The sequence below is a fragment of the Vulpes vulpes genome, unplaced genomic scaffold, assembly GCF_048418805.1.
Source record: "Vulpes vulpes isolate BD-2025 unplaced genomic scaffold, VulVul3 u000000667, whole genome shotgun sequence".
NCBI classification, from domain to species: Eukaryota; Metazoa; Chordata; class Mammalia; order Carnivora; family Canidae; genus Vulpes; species Vulpes vulpes.
Genome location: NW_027325819.1, coordinates 358,583 through 378,276, shown reverse-complemented (window position 1 = coordinate 378,276; position 19,694 = coordinate 358,583). Strand labels below are relative to the sequence as shown.

Below are 19,694 nucleotides of genomic sequence, written 5' to 3'. Positions count from 1 at the left end.
TATGGGTGCTTAACCATAAAATAGGGGCAATAATTTCTGCCCTGTTTCCCTCACAAGGCGATATGTGAAGCCAGCAGGAGTTAACATTTGACTCTACAAAGGGTTATTAATACTAATATTTTAATTGGTCTGAATCTGCATTATGCAGCCACTCTCCCGCACCATCTTCCAGCACGATTATTTAAATGAAAACACCTCTTTAAATTGACCCAGTGCTCAGCTGGTTATTCCAGCGGGTTCAACCAACTGTACTCGAAACCACGCCCCAATGCAAAGTCTATTAGCCGCGGAGTTCAATTTAAAAACACCCAGCCCCGCCCCTCCTTCCTTAGGGGAGCACGTGCCCCAACTGTGCACGCTGATTGGCCCCTGCTGGCCAATCACCACTGCACTTCCTTCTGAGGCTGTAATTTTCAAAACGCTGTTAGGCAGATTGGAGCGAGCACAGGCCGGTTTGAAGAGGACACGGGTCGCTACAACACGGAGCTCCGTTCATTTCCCGGGCCTCTCTTGGTCTAGGAGTGCAGTGCGTCCATGATCTTTCCTGTTCTGTCCTCAGTCTTGATGTGAGGTAGGCGCCTTTGGGCTTACACTGCCCGCTCGAATGTCCAGCCCTGTCGCACGCGGGTTGATGCCTGAGCACCATTCCAGCCCCATGTTAACATACTCTTCTCTCGCCGGCGAGCACGGCATCGGCATCTCTTGCCCATGAAATCTTTGTTTTGTTCTGATGTCAGCAGTTTGTACGAAGTTGGGCAGGGAGTGTGTTTTAGAGGGTGAGATGGCAAAAGAAAGGAGACTGGGTCCTACCTTTTAGATAGAGCGACTAGTACACGTGCCTGAATCAGAGTACATTTAAAAAACGTCTTTTCACAAGTGGAAGTGTGGAGGATCAAGTTCATCCACGGGACGTATTTAAGTCAGAGAGTGCTTACTTGCAGGATGTCTTTGGAATTACAGGTTGGATGGAGGATATGAAGGAGGATGGAAACGGGTGCTCTTTCCTTTGTTATCCCCTTTATCTGCACTGGCTCTCTTATATACCCTACTCCAACTGCTGCAGCTCTGGCTTTCCCACTGCTCTGTGCTTTGGTCCACTTAGGATCCTAGAATGTTGGAGGTCGAAGGACCCTAGAACAGTGCTTCTTAAACTTTGAAGTGCCTACAAATCACCTGGGGATATTGTTAACTTGCACCTTTCAGATTTGGTAAGTCTAGCTGGGGTCCTAGGATTTTATTTTATTTTATTTATTTTTTTGGGGGGGGTTCCTAGGATTTTAAATTGCTAGCAGGCTTCCAGGTGATGCTAATATTGCTGGTCTATTGACCGTGGTTTCCGGAGCTAGGGCTCTGGTCCCATTGCCTCATTTTCTTAGGTGGGGAAACAAGACCTAGAGAGGGAAAAGGGATTTGCCTAGAATCATCCAGTCAACTAGGGGCAAAGTCAGAGCTAGACCCTAGGCATCCTTTCCAGCCCAGCGCTGGTTTTGTGGATGCTATGCTACATTCTCTCCCCTGTGTCATGCTGCCTGTAACCTGCTTTTATATGTAAAATGAAGTTGCTGTTGTTTCCTGTACACTGTCTTGATCTATGGTTTTGGAGGCTAAGCAACTGGGCTTCTAAACAAGCCAACTTGCCCTTGTTTGTGTTTTTAGCACCAGCCCTGGGATGCTCAGTGGGTCTCTAGCACTTAATCGTGTGTATGTAGGGAAGATGAAAAGTCTGGAAGGTGGAAAGGATTTTAATTTTCTCGTCCAAGTACGGCTCCATTCTGTAGGTGGTAGAATTTGAGATGTTCTGTTGAATGTCCCTTAATGAAAGCTTGTTTTTAGTGGTGTCAATCGCCTCTCCCTTCCCAATGGCAGAGAAATTAGTTCCTTAAGTCACTTTGTGTGTCCCCCAAAGCAAGTGATTAGTGTTTAGGATAAAGAAGGTGGTGTATGAATATCATATGAAAAACCTTATTCTCTCTGAGGTTTAGTTACCTGTGATATCATCACATGAATGTTTTTTTAGCCTGTTGAGTCCACTCTATTTTTTCTTTCCCCTTGAAAGGTAAAAGTTTCAGAACACGAGTCTTTTGTCATCCATAAAACATTGTATGAGGTGTGAATAATAACAGGAGAGTAAGTGGTTTTCGTACCATGCAGTTAAGGGTGGGTAGACCCAATTTAGCTTTATTGTTGCTTGGCTGAGTTTTGAGAGATGAGATGGAAAAGAGGTATTTAGGGGAGAAGAAGGAAAGTAAGACGGACCTCTTATTTTGAGGGCCTACCATGGGTTTGGTTTTGCCCATACAAATTTGCTTTTGAGCCATACAATGCTTCTGCAAGTAAATGGTGGTATTCCTCTATTGCAAATGAAGAAATTAAGGCTCAAAGATGCTAAATTGTCCTGTGTAGAAATCCAGTTGTTTCCTAAAAAATCTACTCATTCTGTCTCCTTCCACTACCACATTACAGCCTTTCACTTTGGATCATAGATGGTTTTGGAGTGCTTTTGAGTATGCTTGGAGAAACGTAATGATGTTTTAGAAAGAGCCCTGGAAAGAGCTGGATGATCTCTGCTGCTTAATCATTTGTCCTGTGTAGTAAGTCACTTAACACATTAAGGCCTCTAAAATGGAAAGAATTATATTTGTACTGTGTATCCTCTGTTTTTTTTTTTTTTTTGTGAGGACCCAACTGACATAATAAAGTGTGAAGGCACATATGCTGACTTTTCCTGACAAAATGTGCAATACTTCTTCATCCAAAGCAAAACCTAAATCAGCTTTTCTCCTTTTTAAAACCCCTCAAGCTGCAGTCTTCTCCGCTTCCCCTTCTGAACAGCCTGGCCCCAGCCTAGCATTCAGCTCCTTTCTAACTCCTCCCCAATATATTCTTTATACTCCATACTCCAGGCAACTGGGGTGTCCCTGCACCTGCCATGCTCGATGTGTTCAAGCCTGATGTTCAAGCCTCTGCCTGGGCTAAGGCTTTCTGTTCCAGGAATGCTCCCCAGTCTACTTGGAAACCTCTTTGTCAATTAAGTCTAGATCATATATAACCTCCACTATAGAGCCTTCTTCCACCCCTTTCCCTGACAAGATTATTGGCTTCCCATTGTGTTTTTGTAGTACTTTGTAGTTACCTTTATTAAATCGTTTGTCACATTTTTTGTTACTGTTAGAGCTGTGCATGTGAATACTTATAAGATGCATGATTTATTTGCATTAGTATTTTCCATTGCCTGAAATATCTGGTACAGAATGGTAAGCTAAGCTTATTGCATTACCTTTAGGGTCTTTCTTAAAAGAGCCTGTTCTTTTTCAAATGCATTTGAATTTGGAGATTGAATATGGGTGAGGTTGGAAGGGCAGTTTCATCTGAGTGGGAAGAGTCTCTTATAAATCCAAAAACCAATTCCTCCTAATAATGCATTTGCTTGTGAGACACATAAGTGTATCCTAACTATTGAACACTCACAAAAAAGTAACCTTAAGCAATGTAGAATGGGGTACCCTACTGATAGGGAACAAAGATAAGACTCTCCCCAAGGCTGTAACGACGGTTAAATTTTTATGTTGAGTGATTTTCAGTAAGTTAGTTCCTTCTATTGTTATCTCATCTTTTGAATTTTTTTTTCCTACCAGGTGTCTCTGGAACTGGATTACAGTTTCTTCTGATTGAATGCAGTCTTTGAATATTCTGGCCTATCATGCATTAGTGTGTGTGTGTGTGTGTGTGTGTGTGTGTGTGCAGTGCATTCTTGCGTCTTCTCTGTAGCATCATTATAACTGCTGTGCCAGGACCTGTGCCTTTTAAAGAATATTAACCCTTCCAGTTGGCTTCCATACTATATGATCTGTGATATTCTTGATCTTTTTTAATGCAAAATACTCATGTGACTTGTTCCCAATGTTTCCAGGCCTAAACTAGGAGGTGGGCCACAGTTCCAGTGCCCACAGAGGATGGCAAGCATTGTGCTAGGCTTTTTAAATAGAATATCTTATTTAATTTGAACAGTATACCTACCCTACAGAGGTAGGTATACTTGTCTCCATTTTATAGATGAGATAACTGAAGCCCAGGGAGTGTATCACTTGCCCAAGGTTAATTGTGATAGAACTAAGATTTAAAGATAGACCTGCCTAACTCAAAGTATGTTTACTTCTAAATATGCTATAGAGAGATTGGGTATTAATTATGCGATATTTCTGGTAAATGGTGTTTTTTTAAAGAGTCCCTTTCTGATTGCAGCTCTATCTTGGATAGATACTGCCGAACCTGTGAGATGCCACTGCCACTACCATCCAGAAGCTCCAAACCTGAGACTAAGAAATCTCGGTCCAGCAAAATTGTGCCCAGTGGTAATGGCCAATCCGAAAAGGTTAGAGCAAGCTGCCTCTCCCAATGGTGTCTCAAGTAGCTTCTTCCTATGTTGAGTCAGTCCCTATTCTCAATTCTGAATCATTCTGAGTATGTGTTGTTTAACCTGAGAAATTGGGAAGGAGCAGTACCCCTTGTAGCTGAAGAACACCAGCAAATTAGAACTTGGGTTCTAAGTGTGAACTCTCCTTTCCCATAATGCATAGCTGAAATGAAGGGTGTCCTTCACAACCTTCAAAAGCAAACAATGCTCACCTCTTGTTAATGACGACCTCTACACTCTTAGTTTCTGGGAGATGCTCATAGTACCTTGCTGGGAGGCTGCTTAGTACATCCTGGGGAGAGTACAAAGATTAGGTCAACAAGTATGTTATGCTTTTTATAGCTGTTAAATTTGAAGAAGGGGTCCATTTTGATTTTGCTGTTTTGACCTTGTGGATAGTTTGACATTGTCATTCCAACCCTGGATTGTTCTTTGTTCATCATCATACATATTTTAATCAGAGTTTTACTAACACTGATGAATTGTCATTAAGGGAGTATTTTCTGGAGCAAACATCATTAGGCCAATTTAATTTCCTTGATTGGTTTTCTCTCAGCACAGATAAACATTTTCTAATGATTTTCATTTTTTATTTTATTAAAATGATTTTCATGGAGGTGCTAAATGTTTTTTTATATATAAATTTGGCAAGAAAGATTTGATACATTGATCAGATTTTTGTCTATATCAAATTTGCTGATTAGAGTTCTGCCAGAATAAGTTTTCTTTTGTGGCAGTTATTTTTCCCAATCCAGCTTTCTTGGGGCACATTTTATAAATCTAAACTTTACTGAGTTCACTTTCACCTGTGGATTTTATTTGGGGCTGATTATTTCTACTGGTAATATTAAGTGGGAATTGGATAGCAGACGGATATTTTATTTCTTAGCTAATTTGTGAGTTTTGTGTAACCACCAAATATTATTTATCATGAACTAGATAAAAGACTAATAGTTTACTGATTTCTTAGATTAATCAATTCAAAAATAGAGGTAATTCTTAGCTCTTTCAGGATTGTTCTGCTGTGTTAGATTGGTCTATTGTACTGATTCCAATTCTCTAAACTTCTGATTACATACTGTGATCAGATCATATACTAATTGTTCATGATGTAGATGAACAGAGTAAATAAATGATGTGACCCTAATGCTTTGCTTCACATTATAATAACTCTGATATAAGTAGGGCAAGGTTCTTACTTCATAAAGGAAATTTGATACTTAGGAGGTTTTCACTAAAGAAAAACTGTTAGGGTGTAGAAGAGCCCTACAGTGTGATTTACCCTAACCTCTAGTCCCATAGAGATGGTATTATTCACTTGGGAGTTGGATAAGGCATGCATAGATAAATAATACCTAGAAATAAAGCCCCCTTTGCTCCAAAATATTTACCTCACTTCCTGTCTACTATCTCTCCTTCATATATACTAACAATTAGAGGTTAATATGGATTACCAAACTCCTTTCTCAAAACACAAAATTTATATGTTGGCAAATTGAATTTAAATAAAATTAATTAAAAAACAAAACCCCACAAAATTTGGGGTACCTGGATGGCTCAGCTGGTAGGGCATCTGACTCTTGATCTCAGGGTTGTGAGTTCAAACCCCATGTTGGGTGTAGAGGATACTTAAAAAATAATAATGATAAAGAAATCGTGAATACGTATACTTTAAAAAAATTCAAAATTTGGGATGCCTGGGTGGCTCAGTGGTTGAGCATCTGATGCCTTTGGCTCAAGGCATGATTCCCGGGTCCTGGGATCAAGTCCCACATCAGGCTTCCTGCATGGAGCCTGCTTCTCCCTCTGTCTGTGCCTCTGCCTCTCTCTCTGTCTGTGTCTCTCATGAATAAATAAATAAAATCTTTAAAAACAATTCAAAATTTTCCCTATGAGGCTTAAAATCACATTATTTAAAAATATGATTTATGTACATTTATAGTTTATACAGATTTTTATTCTATTTTATTTATTTTTTAAAGATGTATTTATTTGCGAGAGAGCATGCAAATGGGAGGAGGATCAGAGGGAGAGAGAGAGAATCCTCAAGCAAACTCCCCATTGAGGGTGGAGCCTGATGTTGGGCTTGGTCCCAGGACCCTGGGATCATGACCTGAGTTGAAATCCAGAGTTGGGTGCTTAAGTGACTGAGCCACCCAGGCACCTCTATACAGACTTTTAAAAATACGTATTTTCTCATTTTATCCTCAAATAAGTTAGGTTATCATTCCAATTTTACTGATAAGAAAATTAAGGCTAAGAGAGTAAGTGATTTTTTCCAAGGTTAACAGCTAGTAATAGTAAAGAGGTTATCCTGGACCAGTACCTAGGTATGTGTGTTATTGTCCTTATTGGGAATGTCTTAAATACTCAACACAAGAGATACTTAAATATTTGTTAAATTATTGAACTAATTCACTTGAGAGCATCCATATTAAAGGAATGACTGGGAGAGAGGCAGGGTGGTCATGATAGTTGTTAATCTTGGATCAGATAACCATAAAGATGAGAGAACTAAGAGGGAAAACTAGCTTTACCAAGTTGTTTTGCTCATTCTAAGGGTTACACTGAAGGTCATCATCTTAATCTTATCCCCATGATCAATGATTACCTCCTTCAGGGACTCTCTAAACAGCAGTGAGTGCTAACATTTCCTTGTGTTATAGTTTGTTATATGCATCCCCAGTTGCTTGGAGATTCTGGAGTTTCCCCCTGAGCCCCATAGATGACCCAATAGTCCCTGAAAAGTGTTCGTGATTGGATATACTCATTTACCTCTTTTACTTTTTTAGAGAGGGGAGAATTATCAAGAAAAGATATCTTCATCTTCACCTAGAAGACTATGCAAAAAAAGATCAGCTTTTGAAGATCTCACCAATGTGAGTATGCTAGTCTAATTCTCTGCTGTGATTTTGCATAAGGTTTAGATAACCTCTTCCTTAAGGGACCTTCATGGGTTACCAGACCCTGACCCTCTCTAGAATTTTGAGAGCAAATTTTACTTGGAATTAATGAGCCAATTTCAGATACCACAGGAGCTCTTCTATTGGCACATATCACCGGGATTAATTGGCTGAACTTTCTGGAAGCAGCAGACAGAGTGATTATCAGATATGAAATTATAGATAAATATAAGAGCTATGGGATCTTACATTTAGATAAAGTCCAGATGTGGCTCAGCTAGTTCCCTAGGCCTTGGAGGTAAGTATCTTGATGGTAGTTCAAGGCACTGTTTATCAATTCTAGCACTATGAGCATTTGGTGCAGTAGTTTTTCTATTGTATATGGTTGTCCTCAGCCACAGCATCTCTGGCTCCTGGCATTAAATTCCAGCAGCAACCCATTCATAGCGACAATCAAAATGCCGCCTGATGTACAGAACCATTGAGGACCACAGTTCTGTGACCTGGTCTTCAGTTGTGGAAACTGAGAAACTCAATTTTGATGAGAATTGTTGAGTTTACTTCCAAGTTACTTCTTTTCTGGTATTATTAAGATACCAGCAATACCCAGAATTGATAGTTAAACTGTTACTAACTGAATTTGGAATTGGGCCAAAGCACTTGGCAGGATGAGCACTGAGTGTTATGCTATATGTTGGCAAATTGAACTCCAATAAAAAGAAATAAATTTTAAAAAAGGCAAAGCAATACTGGAAGTTTTAGCTAGAGCGATCAGCCAAGAGAAGTAAGTAAAAAAACTTTAGAATATGACAGAAAGAAGTAAAATCATCACTATTTGCAGATGAAAAAACAAAGGAATTGGGCCAAAGGTAATTTTTGGTCTTAGATAATGATGACTACTGAGTGCTTAACATGTGCTTTGCACTATTCTAAACACTTTCTCCTGTATCAGCTCCCTTAATCTTCATTCATTTCTATAAGGTATATACCATAATTATGTCTACACATTAGGACTTGCTCAATGTTGCTTTATAAGTCTGTTTCATCTAGGATACAGAGAATCCTAGTGAACTATTCCTGCCCTCCATAATAGAGTGTCCTTCTGTGGCTACCAGAATACTTGTATCTATTAGATAATATTTTACTCCCTTGAGCAGGATTGGATAAGCATTGGTAATGTTCTGTCCCTTGGGTCTCTGCTCTTTAGATGCTGCTGTGTGGCTACCTTTGTACTAACATAGTCTCTTCCCCATACAGATTACAACATATATGCTTAGGTTACAGCTTTCTGAATAATTTCTGATTTGCTGTAGACTGGTTGAAAGACTCTTTCCACACAGGCCTGTAAGGTTAGATTTGTTTCCTGACTTATTTAACCATGGATCTAGAAACTTGGCTGAAATAAGGTAGCCATACAAATCGGAAACAGATAACAGCTCACATTAGTGCAGCTTCCCTTGGTCCCCAGAGTCCCTGATGGAAGGAGTGGTGACATTGTGCAAAAGCAAGGTCTCATAGCATAAGAGAAATTTTTTTCCACATCTCAGTATTTTTTTTCCCCATGAAGTTTATATTGCCATTCATAAAGAACAAACACAAACAAATAGGAAATATGTGCAGATATCATCCATAGCCCTCTGGTTCTCCAACTGAGTGTGATATCTGTTAGGCTACATCCTTATCCAGGGTGAGAGTGGGAAAAGCAAGGCATCTCTGAGCAGTAGCTCTGCCTCTAGCTTCCCAGAAACTCAGCCCAATTCCCTTTGGAAGTCAAGTTTATTTTATATATATATATATATATATATATATATATATATATATATATATATATAATTATATACATTATTTTATATATAAATTATATATTTATATATATATTTATATTTATATTGGAGTTTGATACCCTAAAAACTACAGAACACTTCTGAAAGAAATTGAGGAAGACACAAAGAGAGGGAAAAATATTCCATGCTCATGGATTGGCAGAATTAATAGTGTGAAAATGTCAATGCTACCCAGGGCAATTTACCCATTTAATGCAATCCCTATCAAAATACCATGGACTTTCTTCATAGAGTTGGAACAAATCATCTTAAGATTTGTGTGGAATCAGAAAAGACCCCGAATACCCAGGGGAATATTGAAAAAGAAAACCAGAGCCAGGGGCATCACAATGCCGGATTTCAGGTTGTACTACAAAGCTGTGGTCATCAAGACAGTGTGGTACTGGCACAAAAACAGACACATAGATCAATTGAACAGAATAGAGAACCCAGAAATGGACCCTCAACTCTATGGCCAACTAATATTTGATAAAGCAGGAAAGACTATCCACTGGCAAAGGGACAGTCTGTTCAATAAATGGTGCTGGGAAAATTGGACAACCACATGCAGAAGAATGAAACTAGACCATTCTCTTATACCATGCACAAAGATAAACTCAAAATGGATGAACGATCTAAATGTGAGACAAGATTCCATCAAAATCCTAGAGGAGAACACAGGCAACACCCTTTTTGAACTTGGCCGCAGCAACTTCTTGAATTCAAGTTTTGAAGATTCACTTTGGTAGCCTTGAATGGTCTTTGGTGTTTTCCAGAGAAATTTCAATCATTACAGTGTGCTCTAAGCCATTCCTAGGATTGGGCATTTCTGCAGATGTCTGAGTTCATCTATTTGAGCTCTGAATTTTGGGGATTCCCTATATGATTATTTGCTTTTTCCTGTCTGTATTCCTGTCAGTATACTAAGTCTTCATGTCCACATACCTGTTTTCTTTCCTCAGCATTCACTAGTGAGGTCTGGGTCTGTCAAAAGAGTTGATCTGTTTTAATTTATCTGTTCTGTTTTTCTTTTCCTCTCCTTTATCATTCCAGCATGGGAAAGGCTTTTGATGTATAAGAGCTGGTTCTAAGCCAGTAGACAAGGAGATAGGAATATATCCACATTTACCTAAATGGTTTTGTGTCAGTAGGACACATTTTTCTTATTTTTTTGGAGAAATAGTTGAAAGGAAGTTCAGATTAAGGTCCCCTTGAGTTTAGATCTGAGAACATTAGTGCTTTGAACTTTCACATATGGCAAGTAGAGTGTTTCACCCCAGGTGTTGGGGTGTCCATCTCTCTCATGCCAAGAATACAACTCTTTTCCAATTCTGAATCTCAGTTCCATATATATATAGAGGGTTTGTAAAACTTTAGGTAAGAAGATAAAATGAAAACGGTGCCAAACTATTTGAGGAGCAGAGGTGGATGGCCTGAGGGCCTAAGAAAGATATCCCTGTTGGATCGCAGTTGCTTATTATGATCTGATGATACAAAGGCATATTTTAAAATATTTCATTTGGAAATAATTTCAAGTTTACAAAAAATTGCAAAAATAAAAGTAGTATAAATAATATACATATACTCTTCACTTAGATTAACCTGTAGTCAACATTTTATCCCATTTGCTTATATGCATCATGGCTCTTTACTCCTAAGTACTTCAGTGTTTATTTCCTCAAAAATAAACACTGTTTTTTTTTTTTTAAAAAAAAAACAACATTTGTTTATTTTAGAGGGAGTCAGTGAGCAAGGGGAGGGACAAAAGGAGGAGAGAATCTCAAGCAGACTCCCCACTAAGCCTAGAGTCCAGTGTGGGGCTTGATCCCATGACCCTGAAATCATGACCTGAGCCAAAACCAAGAGTCAGAAGCTCAACTGACTGAGCCACTCACATCTCCCAGAGAAATTGTCACAGTACTGTTAACAACTTTATACATTTACGTCGATAACAACATTTTTATGTGATTTGTTACCCATATTCCAATTTTTCCGGTTGACCTTCTAAGGTCAATGTTACAAGCATTTTTATCCTTTAGTAAGGGAATATTTACTTGTCATTTCTCTAGCTGCTTTTAATATGGAACATTTCCATAGCCTGCCTTCATTTTCTATTGACATTACTATTTTTGAAGAATACGGAGGGGGGAGGGGCAAGATGGCGGCAGAGTAGGGTCTCCAAGTCACCTGTCCTCAACAAATTACCTAGAAAACCATCCAATCATCCTGAAAATCTACGAATTCGGGTTGAGATTTAAAGAGAGACCAGCTGGAACGCTACAGTGAGAAGAGTTCGCGCTTCTATCAAGGTAGGAAGACGGGGAAAAAGAAATAAACAAAAGGCCTCCAAGGGGGAGGGGCCCGCGAGGAGCCGGGCTGAGGCCGGGGCGAGTGTCCCCAGGACAGGAGAGCCCCGTCCCGGAGGAGCAGGAGCTGCACCAACCTTCCCGGGAGGAAAGGGGCTCGCAAGGAGTTAGAGCAGGATCCCCAGAAAGGCGGGGATGCCCTCGGGCTCCCTGGGACAGTAACAGAGGAACTGAGCCCCGGGGAGATGCGCCGAGCTCCCTAAGGGCTGCAGCGCTCGGCGGGACCGGAGCAGCTCGGAGGGGCTCGGGCGGAGGCTACGCGGAGGGGGCTGCGGGGCTCCGGGAGCAGCGTGGTGGCCGCGGCTCGGGCGGAGGAAGAAGCTCCGTGCGGAGGGGGCGGCGCGGCTCCAGGAACAGCTCGGAGGGGCTCCGGCTGCGGCTCCGCGGAGGGGGCTGCGGGGCTCCGGAAGCAGCACGGCGGCGGCGGCGGCGGCTTGGGCAGAGGAAGAAGCTCCGCGCGGAGGGGGTGGCGCGGCTCCGGGAACAGCTCGGCGGCGGCTCCGCGAAGGGGGCTGCGGAGTGGGAGCGCAAATCCAACAGCGCAGGCTCTGGAGCACAGGGCACAGGGACACAGCCCAGGATCCGGCCTCCCCCAGGGACAGGCAGAGGCTGGGAGGGTCCAAGACAGCAAGGACGCTCCTGCCTGGAACTGAGCAGATCAGCGGCCCCGCCCGGGAGCCCCCAGGCCCTGCAGACGGAGAGCCCCGGAGTTACTGCGGGAGCTGACTCCAGGGTCCCAGAGCTGCCCCCGCCACTGTGGCTTCCTCCCGGGGGCTCACGGGGTAAACACCCCCTACTGAGCCCTGCACCAGGCAGGGGCAGAGCAGCTCCCCCAAGTGCTAACACCTGAGATTCAGCACAGCAGGCCCCTCCCCCAGAAGACCAAGGAGACGGACCAGTTCCAAGGGAAGTCAAGGGACTTAAAGTATACAGAATCGGAAGATACTCCCCCTTGTTTTTTTTTTGTTTTTTTGTTTTTTTGTTTTTGTTTTGTGCTTTTTTTTCTTTCTTCTTGATTTCTGATTGCTTCCCCCGACCCCACCCTCCGCCTTTTTTCTTTTTTCTCCTTTCTTTCTTTTTCTTTTTCTTCTCTTTTTCCCCTTTTTTTTCTTCTTTCTCTTTTTTCTTTTTCTCTTTTCTTTCCTTCTCTGTCTTTTTTTCCTTTTCCCAATACAACTTGTTTTTGGCCACTCTGCACTGAGCAAAATGACTAGAAGGAAAACCTCACCTCAAAAAAAAGATTCAGAAACAGCCCTCTCTCCCACAGAGTTACAAAATATGGATTACAATTCAATGTCAGAAAGCCAATTCAGAAGCACTATTTTATAGCTACTGGTGGCTCTAGAAAAAACCATAAAGGACTCAAGAGACTTCATGACTGCAGAATTTAGATCCAATCAGGCAGAAATTAAAAATCAATTAAATGAGATGCAATCCAAGCTAGAAGTCCTAACGACGAGGGTTAATGAGGTGGAAGAACGAGTGAGTGACATAGAAGACAAGTTGATGGCAAAGAGGGAAACTGAGGAAAAAAGAGACAAGCAATTAAAAGATCATGGGGATAGATTAAGGGAAATAAATGACAGCCTGAGGAAGAAAAACCTACGTTTAATTGGGGTTCCCGAGGGCGCCGAAAGGGACAGAGGGCCAGAATATGTATTTGAACAAATCCTAGCTGAAAACTTTCCGAATCTGGGAAGGGAAACAGGCATTCAGATCCAGGAAATAGAGAGATCCCCCCCTAAAATCAATAAAAACCGTTCAACACCTCGACATTTAATAGTGAAGCTTGCAAATTCCAAAGATAAGGAGAAGATCCTTAAAGCAGCAAGAGAAAAAAAGTCCCTGACTTTTATGGGGAGGAATATTAGGGTAACAGCAGACCTCTCCACAGAGACCTGGCAGGCCAGAAAGGGCTGGCAGGATATATTCAGTGTCCTAAATGAAAAGAACATGCAACCAAGAATACTATATCCAGCAAGGCTTTCATTCAAAATGGAAGGAGAGATAAAGAGCTTCCAAGACAGGCAGGAACTGAAAGAATATGTAACCTCCAAACCAGCTCTGCAAGAAATTTTACGGGGGACTCTTAAATTTCCCCTTTAAGAAGAAGTTCAGTGGAACAATCCACAAAAACAAGGACTGAATAGATATGATGACACTAAACTCATATCTGTCAATAGTAACTCTGAACGTGAACGGGCTTAATGACCCCATCAAAAGGCGCAGGGTTTCAGACTGGATCAAAAAGCAGGACCCATCTATTTGCTGTCTACAAGAGACTCATTTTAGACAGAAGGACACCTACAACCTGAAAATAAAAGGTTGGAGAACCATTTACCATTCAAATGGTCCTCAAAAGAAAGCAGGGGTTGCCATCCTTATATCAGATAAATTAAATTTTACCCCAAAGACTATAGTGAGAGATGAAGAGGGACACTATCTCATACTCAAAGGATCTATCCAACAAGAGGACTTAACAATCCTCAATATATATGCCCCGAATGTGGGAGCTGCCAAATATTTAAACCAATTAATAACCAAACTGAAGAAATACTTTGATAATAATGCACTTATACTTGGTGACTTCAATCTAGCTCTCTCTATACTAGATAGGTCTTCTAAGCACAACATATCCAAAGAAACGAGAGCTTTAAATAATACACTGGACCAGATGGATTTCACAGATATCTATAGAACTTTACATCCAAACTCAACTGAATACACATTCTTCTCAAGTGCACATGGAACTTTCTCCAGAATAGACCACATACTGTGTCACAAATCGGGTCTGAACCGATACCAAAAGATCGGGATATTGCCCTGTATATTCTCAGACCATAATGCCTTGAAATTAGAACTTAATCACAACAAGAAGTTTGGAAGGACCACAAACACGTGGAGGTTAAGGACCATCCTGCTAAAAGATGAAAAGGTCAACCAGGAAATTAAGGAAGAATTAAAAAGATTCATGGAAACTAATGAGAATGAAGATACAACCGTTCAAAATCTTTGGGATGCAGCAAAAGCAGTCCTGAGGGGGAAATACATCGCAATACAAGCATCCATTCAAAAACTGGAAAGATCTCAAATTCAAAAGCTCACCTTACACATAAAGGAACTAGAGAAAAAGCAACAAATAGACCCCACCCCCAGCAGAGGAAGACAGTTAATTAAAATTAAAATTCGAGCAGAACTCAATGATATGGAGACCAAAAGAACTATGGAACAGATAAACAGAACCCGGAGTTGGTTCTTTGAAAGAATTAATAAGATAGATAAACCATTAGCCAACCTTATTAAAAAGAAGAGAGAGAAGACTCAAATGAATAAAATCATGAATGAGAAAGGAGAGATCACTACCAACACCAAGGAAATACAAACGATTTTAAAAACATATTATGAACAGCTGTACCCCAACAAATTAGGCAATCTAGAAGAAATGGACGCATTCCTGGAAAGCCACAAACTACCAAAACTGGAGCAGGAAGAAATAGAAAACCTGAACAGACCAATAACCAGGGAGGAAATTGAAGCAGTCATCAAAAACCTCCCGAGACACAAGAGTCCAGGGCCAGATGGCTTCCCAGGGGAATTCTATCAAACGTTTAAAGAAGAAATCATACCTATTCTACTAAAGCTGTTTGGAAAGATAGAAAGAGATGGAGTACTTCCAAATTCGTTCTATGAGGCCAGCATCACCTTAATTCCGAAACCAGACAAAGACCCCACCAAAAAGGAGAATTACAGACCAATATCCCTGATGAACATGGATGCAAAAATTCTCAACAAGATACTAGCCAATAGGATCCAACAACACATTAAGAAAATTATTCACCATGACCAAGTAGGATTTATCCCCAGGACACAAAGCTGGTTCAACACTCGTAAAACCATCAATGTGAAATGGCAATGTTACCCAGGGCAATTTATACGTTTAATGCAATCCCTATCAAAATACCATGGACTTTCTTCAGAGAGTTAGAACAAATTATTTTAAGATTTGTGTGGAATCAGAAAAGACCCCGAATAGCCAGGGGAATTTTAAAAAAGAAAAAAACCATAGCTGGGGGCATCACAATGCCAGATTTCAGGTTGTACTACAAAGCTGTGGTCATCAAGACAGTGTGATACTGGCACAAAAACAGACACATAGTTCAATGGAACAGAATAGAGAACCCAGAATTGGACCCTGAAATGTATGTTCATCTAATATTCGATAAAGGAGGAAAGACTATCCATTGGAAGAAAGACAGTCTCTTCAATAAATGGTGTTGGGAAAATTGGACATCCACATGCAGAAGAATGAAACTGGACCACTCTCTTTCACCATACACAAAGATAAACTCAAAATGGATGAGAGATCTAAATGTGAGACAAGAGTCCATCAAAATCATAGAAGAGAACACAGGCAACACCCTCTTTGAACTCGGCCACAGTGATTCTTGCAAGATACATCCACAAAGGCAAAAGAAACAAAAGCAAAAATGAACTATTGGGACTTCATCAAGATAAGAAGCTTTTGCACAGCAAAGGATACAGTCAACAAAACTAAAAGACAACCTACAAAATGGGAGAAGATATTTGCAAATGACATATCAGATAAAGGGCTAGTTTCCAAAATCTATAAAGAACTTATTAAACTCAGCAGCAAAGAAACAAACAATCCAATCATGAAATGGGCAAAAGACATGAAGAGAAATCTCACAGAGGAAGACATGGACATGGCCAACATGCACATGAGAAAATGCTCTGCATCACTTGCCATCAGGGAAATACAAATCAAAACCACAGTGAGATACCACCTCACACCAGTGAGAATGGGGAATATTAACAAGGCAGGAAACAACAAATGTTGGAGAGGATGCGGAGAAAAGGGAACCCTCTTACACTGTTGGTGGGAATGTGAACTGGTGCAGCCACTCTGGAAAACCGTGTGGAGGTTCCTCAAAGAGTTAAAAATAGACCTGCCCTACGACCCAGCAATTGCACTGTTGGGGATTTACCCCAAAGATTCAGATGCAATGAAATGTCGGGACACCTGCACCCCGATGTTTCTAGCAGCAATGTCCACAATAGCCAAACTGTGGAAGGAGCCTCGGTGTCCATCGAAAGATGAATGGATAAAGAAGATGTGGTTTATGTATACAATGGAATATTACTCAGCAATTAGAAACGACAAATACCCACCATTTGCTTCAACGTGGATGGAACTGGAGGGTATTATGCTGAGTGAAATAAGTCAATCGGAGAAGGACAAACAGTGTATGTTCTCATTCATTTGGGGAATATGAATTATAGTGAAAGGGTATATAAAGAAAGGGAAAAGAAATGTTGGGAAATATCAGGAAGGGAGACCTAACATAAAGACTCTTAACTCGGGGAAACGAACTAGGGGTGGTGGAAGGGGAGGAGGGCGGGTGTTGGAGGGGAATGGGTGACGGGCACTGAGGTGGACACTTGACGGGATGAGCACTGGGTGTTTTTCTGTATGTTGGTAAATGAACACCAATAAAAATTAATAAAAAAAAATAAATAAAAAAGAAGAATACAGTCCTACCTAGATACCCTTTTATTTTTTTTTATTTTTTTATTTTTATTTTTTTTAGATACCCTTTTAAAAATAGAACATTGCTCATTTTGTGTTTGTCTGATGTTTCCATGTGACTAGATTGATGTTATACATTCTTGGGCTGGGATACTGTGTAGGTGATACTGGTGCTGGGATATTCTGAGATACTCTGTCCTTCTGAATATCACATCTGGAGGCACATGATATCCATCTATCCCTCAATGGTGATATTAAATTTTGATTACCCAGTCAAGGCGTTGTCTGGCTTCCCTCTGTATAATTACTGTTTATTTTTTTCCTTTTGCAACTAATAAGTGGTATGTGGGTCACACTTAAGAGCCTGCAAATGACCTGCTCTTCATCAAAATTTCCCCTAGATTTAGCATCCACTGATGATTTTTGTCTAAACTAAATCTTTATATACACATACACATATATATGTACTTAAACATACATATACATCTATCTACATACACAGATGCACACACATATGTACATATACCTGTCTACTCAAAATGTATACATACATACACCTATTTAAGAAATCATGAATTTGCACAGCTCCCATTCCAATATGTAGGATTTTTCCTTGCATTCCCCAATCCATATTTGTATATTCCTTCTTCTACAATGAGGACATCAACACATTTACTCAATACTATAACACATTTGAAAGGGTTTCAAAATTATTTCATCCATACCACCATAATAAACCTGTTAAAAAGAGTTCCAGATTTTTTGCAATATTCTCTGCCACCTCACAAACCCATCCTGATTGAGGATGTGTATGTTGAAGGTATATGGTCCAATACTCTGTTTACTTGGATTAGTTGTTTCTTATATTTTCTTCTGTTTTCTTTCTCCCATAGGGTATGGTTATGGTATTTATTTGGAATATAATTAGGTTTATTTTATTTTATTTTATTTTATTTTATTTTATTTTATTTTATTTTATTTTATTTTAAGATTTTATTTATTTATTCATGAGAGATACCTAGAGATAGAGAGGCAGAGACATAGGCAGAGGGAGAAGCAGGCTCCATGCAGGGAGCCTGATGTGGGACTCGATCCTGGAACTCCAGGATCATGCCTGAGCCAAAGGCAGACACTTAACCACTGAGCCACCCAGGCGTACCAGTTTCATTTTAAAGGCATTTTAAATTTATTTTTACTGGGATCCCTGGGTGGCACAGCGGTTTAGCGCCTGCCTTTGGCCCAGGGCACGATCCTGGAGACCCGGGATCGAATCCCACGTTGGGCTCCCAGTGCATGGAGCCTGCTTCTCCCTCTGCCTATGTCTCTGCCTCTCTCTCTCTCTATCATAAATAAATAAAAATTAAAAAATTATTTTTACTGATATTATTCATAATCTCAGGATCTCCTTTATTGTTTAATAGAATTAGTTAAGATTAGCATTTATGGTGGAGCTCCCCAGAGCCCCATGTTAAATAAATATCCCCTCAATGAGATGGGATAGATGTATTACAGGTAGTGTTGTGTTAGAGGTCTACCCTGAAACGCTAGCTGATCTTGGTATATCCATGTAGCAAAGCCAGTTATATAATATTTCTCTCTCTCTGAACATTTTATGGAGTGAAAGTGGAACGTGATATTAACAAAACATCATTTTGGGAATTTGGCAGTCCTTATGCCTGTCACGGAGATCAGAACTATATTCTATGTATTTTGGAAACATTTAAAGCTGCTTTTTGGCTAATATGTAGCAGTACTACTATACTGCTAGCTTCCATTGCGATTGGTTGGCACAAGTGCCACACTGGTTGTGAAATGTTTTGATTATTATTCCTTGGAACACCCAATGTGTTCATGGTGAGAATGTGAGTCAGAACTTTTCTATAGCTACTTATTAGGTAAATTGTAGTTCTCTAAATTTCCTTTCTTCCTTCTTCCCCAGCCCCTCCCCACTATTTTTATTTACTTATTTATTTTTGCAGGCTTCTCAAAGTCAACCTGCCCAGCTCAAGAAGGAAGCCAATAAGGAGTTTGTTAAAGATGTTCCCAAGAAGATAAAAGGGAACACACCTGCTCTTGGTTTGGCCAAAAGCAATGAGGTGAATATGGTAAGGTGAGTAAGAAGGGACTCAGAAGGTAGTGTTTTAGCTGGTAAAGGAGAGTACGTGACATCCTTTGACCTCCTTTTGTTCCACATCGAGAACATGTTTAGTGAGCCATGGTAGTGATTACCACATTAACCTCTGGGTGCTGAGGTGGACCTAGCTGTGGTTACTGAAGTATTATAGGCCTCTTCTCTCTCTTTCCATGGAATGTGCATATTGAAAGAGCTGTTGTCATTGGGAGGTTTACTCAAAGGTCTTGTGCTCATCTTTTTTCTCTTTTAGTAATTCAGTCCCTGTTTGAGCTAGTCTGTGCTTGAGATTGTGGGGGCAACTTTTTGGGAGATACTCAGCAGCTGGCTGATAGCTTGCCAGTCTGCTTATCTCAGAAGCTTTTGGGAGAGGTTTGTCTCTTATTACTAGAGAGAAAATACTATCTCTCCAGGCCAAAAACCTATGTTTTCCAGTGTTATAGGGAATTGTTCACAGGTTCTGCAAATAGATAGGAGTATTCTCATTTGGATTAGAAGAAGGATTTACC

At 40.5% G+C, this 19,694-nt stretch overlaps 1 protein-coding gene across 6 annotated transcripts in view; it reads left to right on the top strand.

Moving 5' to 3' along the window:
• Window positions 1–426: 426 nt before the first annotated feature.
• CCNB3 (cyclin B3) overlaps window positions 427–19,694 on the top strand; it is a 104,236-nt gene continuing 84,968 nt past the window's right edge. For 3 of the 6 annotated variants that reach the window (XR_011999377.1, XR_011999376.1, XM_072746353.1), the window contains exons 1-4: window positions 436–571; window positions 4,243–4,372; window positions 7,207–7,293; window positions 19,034–19,164. Coding sequence is in view for 3 of the 6 variants with exons in the window: in XM_072746353.1 (XP_072602454.1) it covers window positions 4,277–4,372; window positions 7,207–7,293; window positions 19,034–19,164 (314 nt within the window). In the remaining 3 variants the exon portion in view is untranslated. Of the gene's footprint in view, window positions 572–4,242; window positions 4,373–7,206; window positions 7,294–19,033; window positions 19,165–19,694 lie in introns of all 6 variants that reach the window. The other 3 variants (XM_072746352.1, XR_011999378.1, XM_025982393.2) reach the window with 3 other exon arrangements.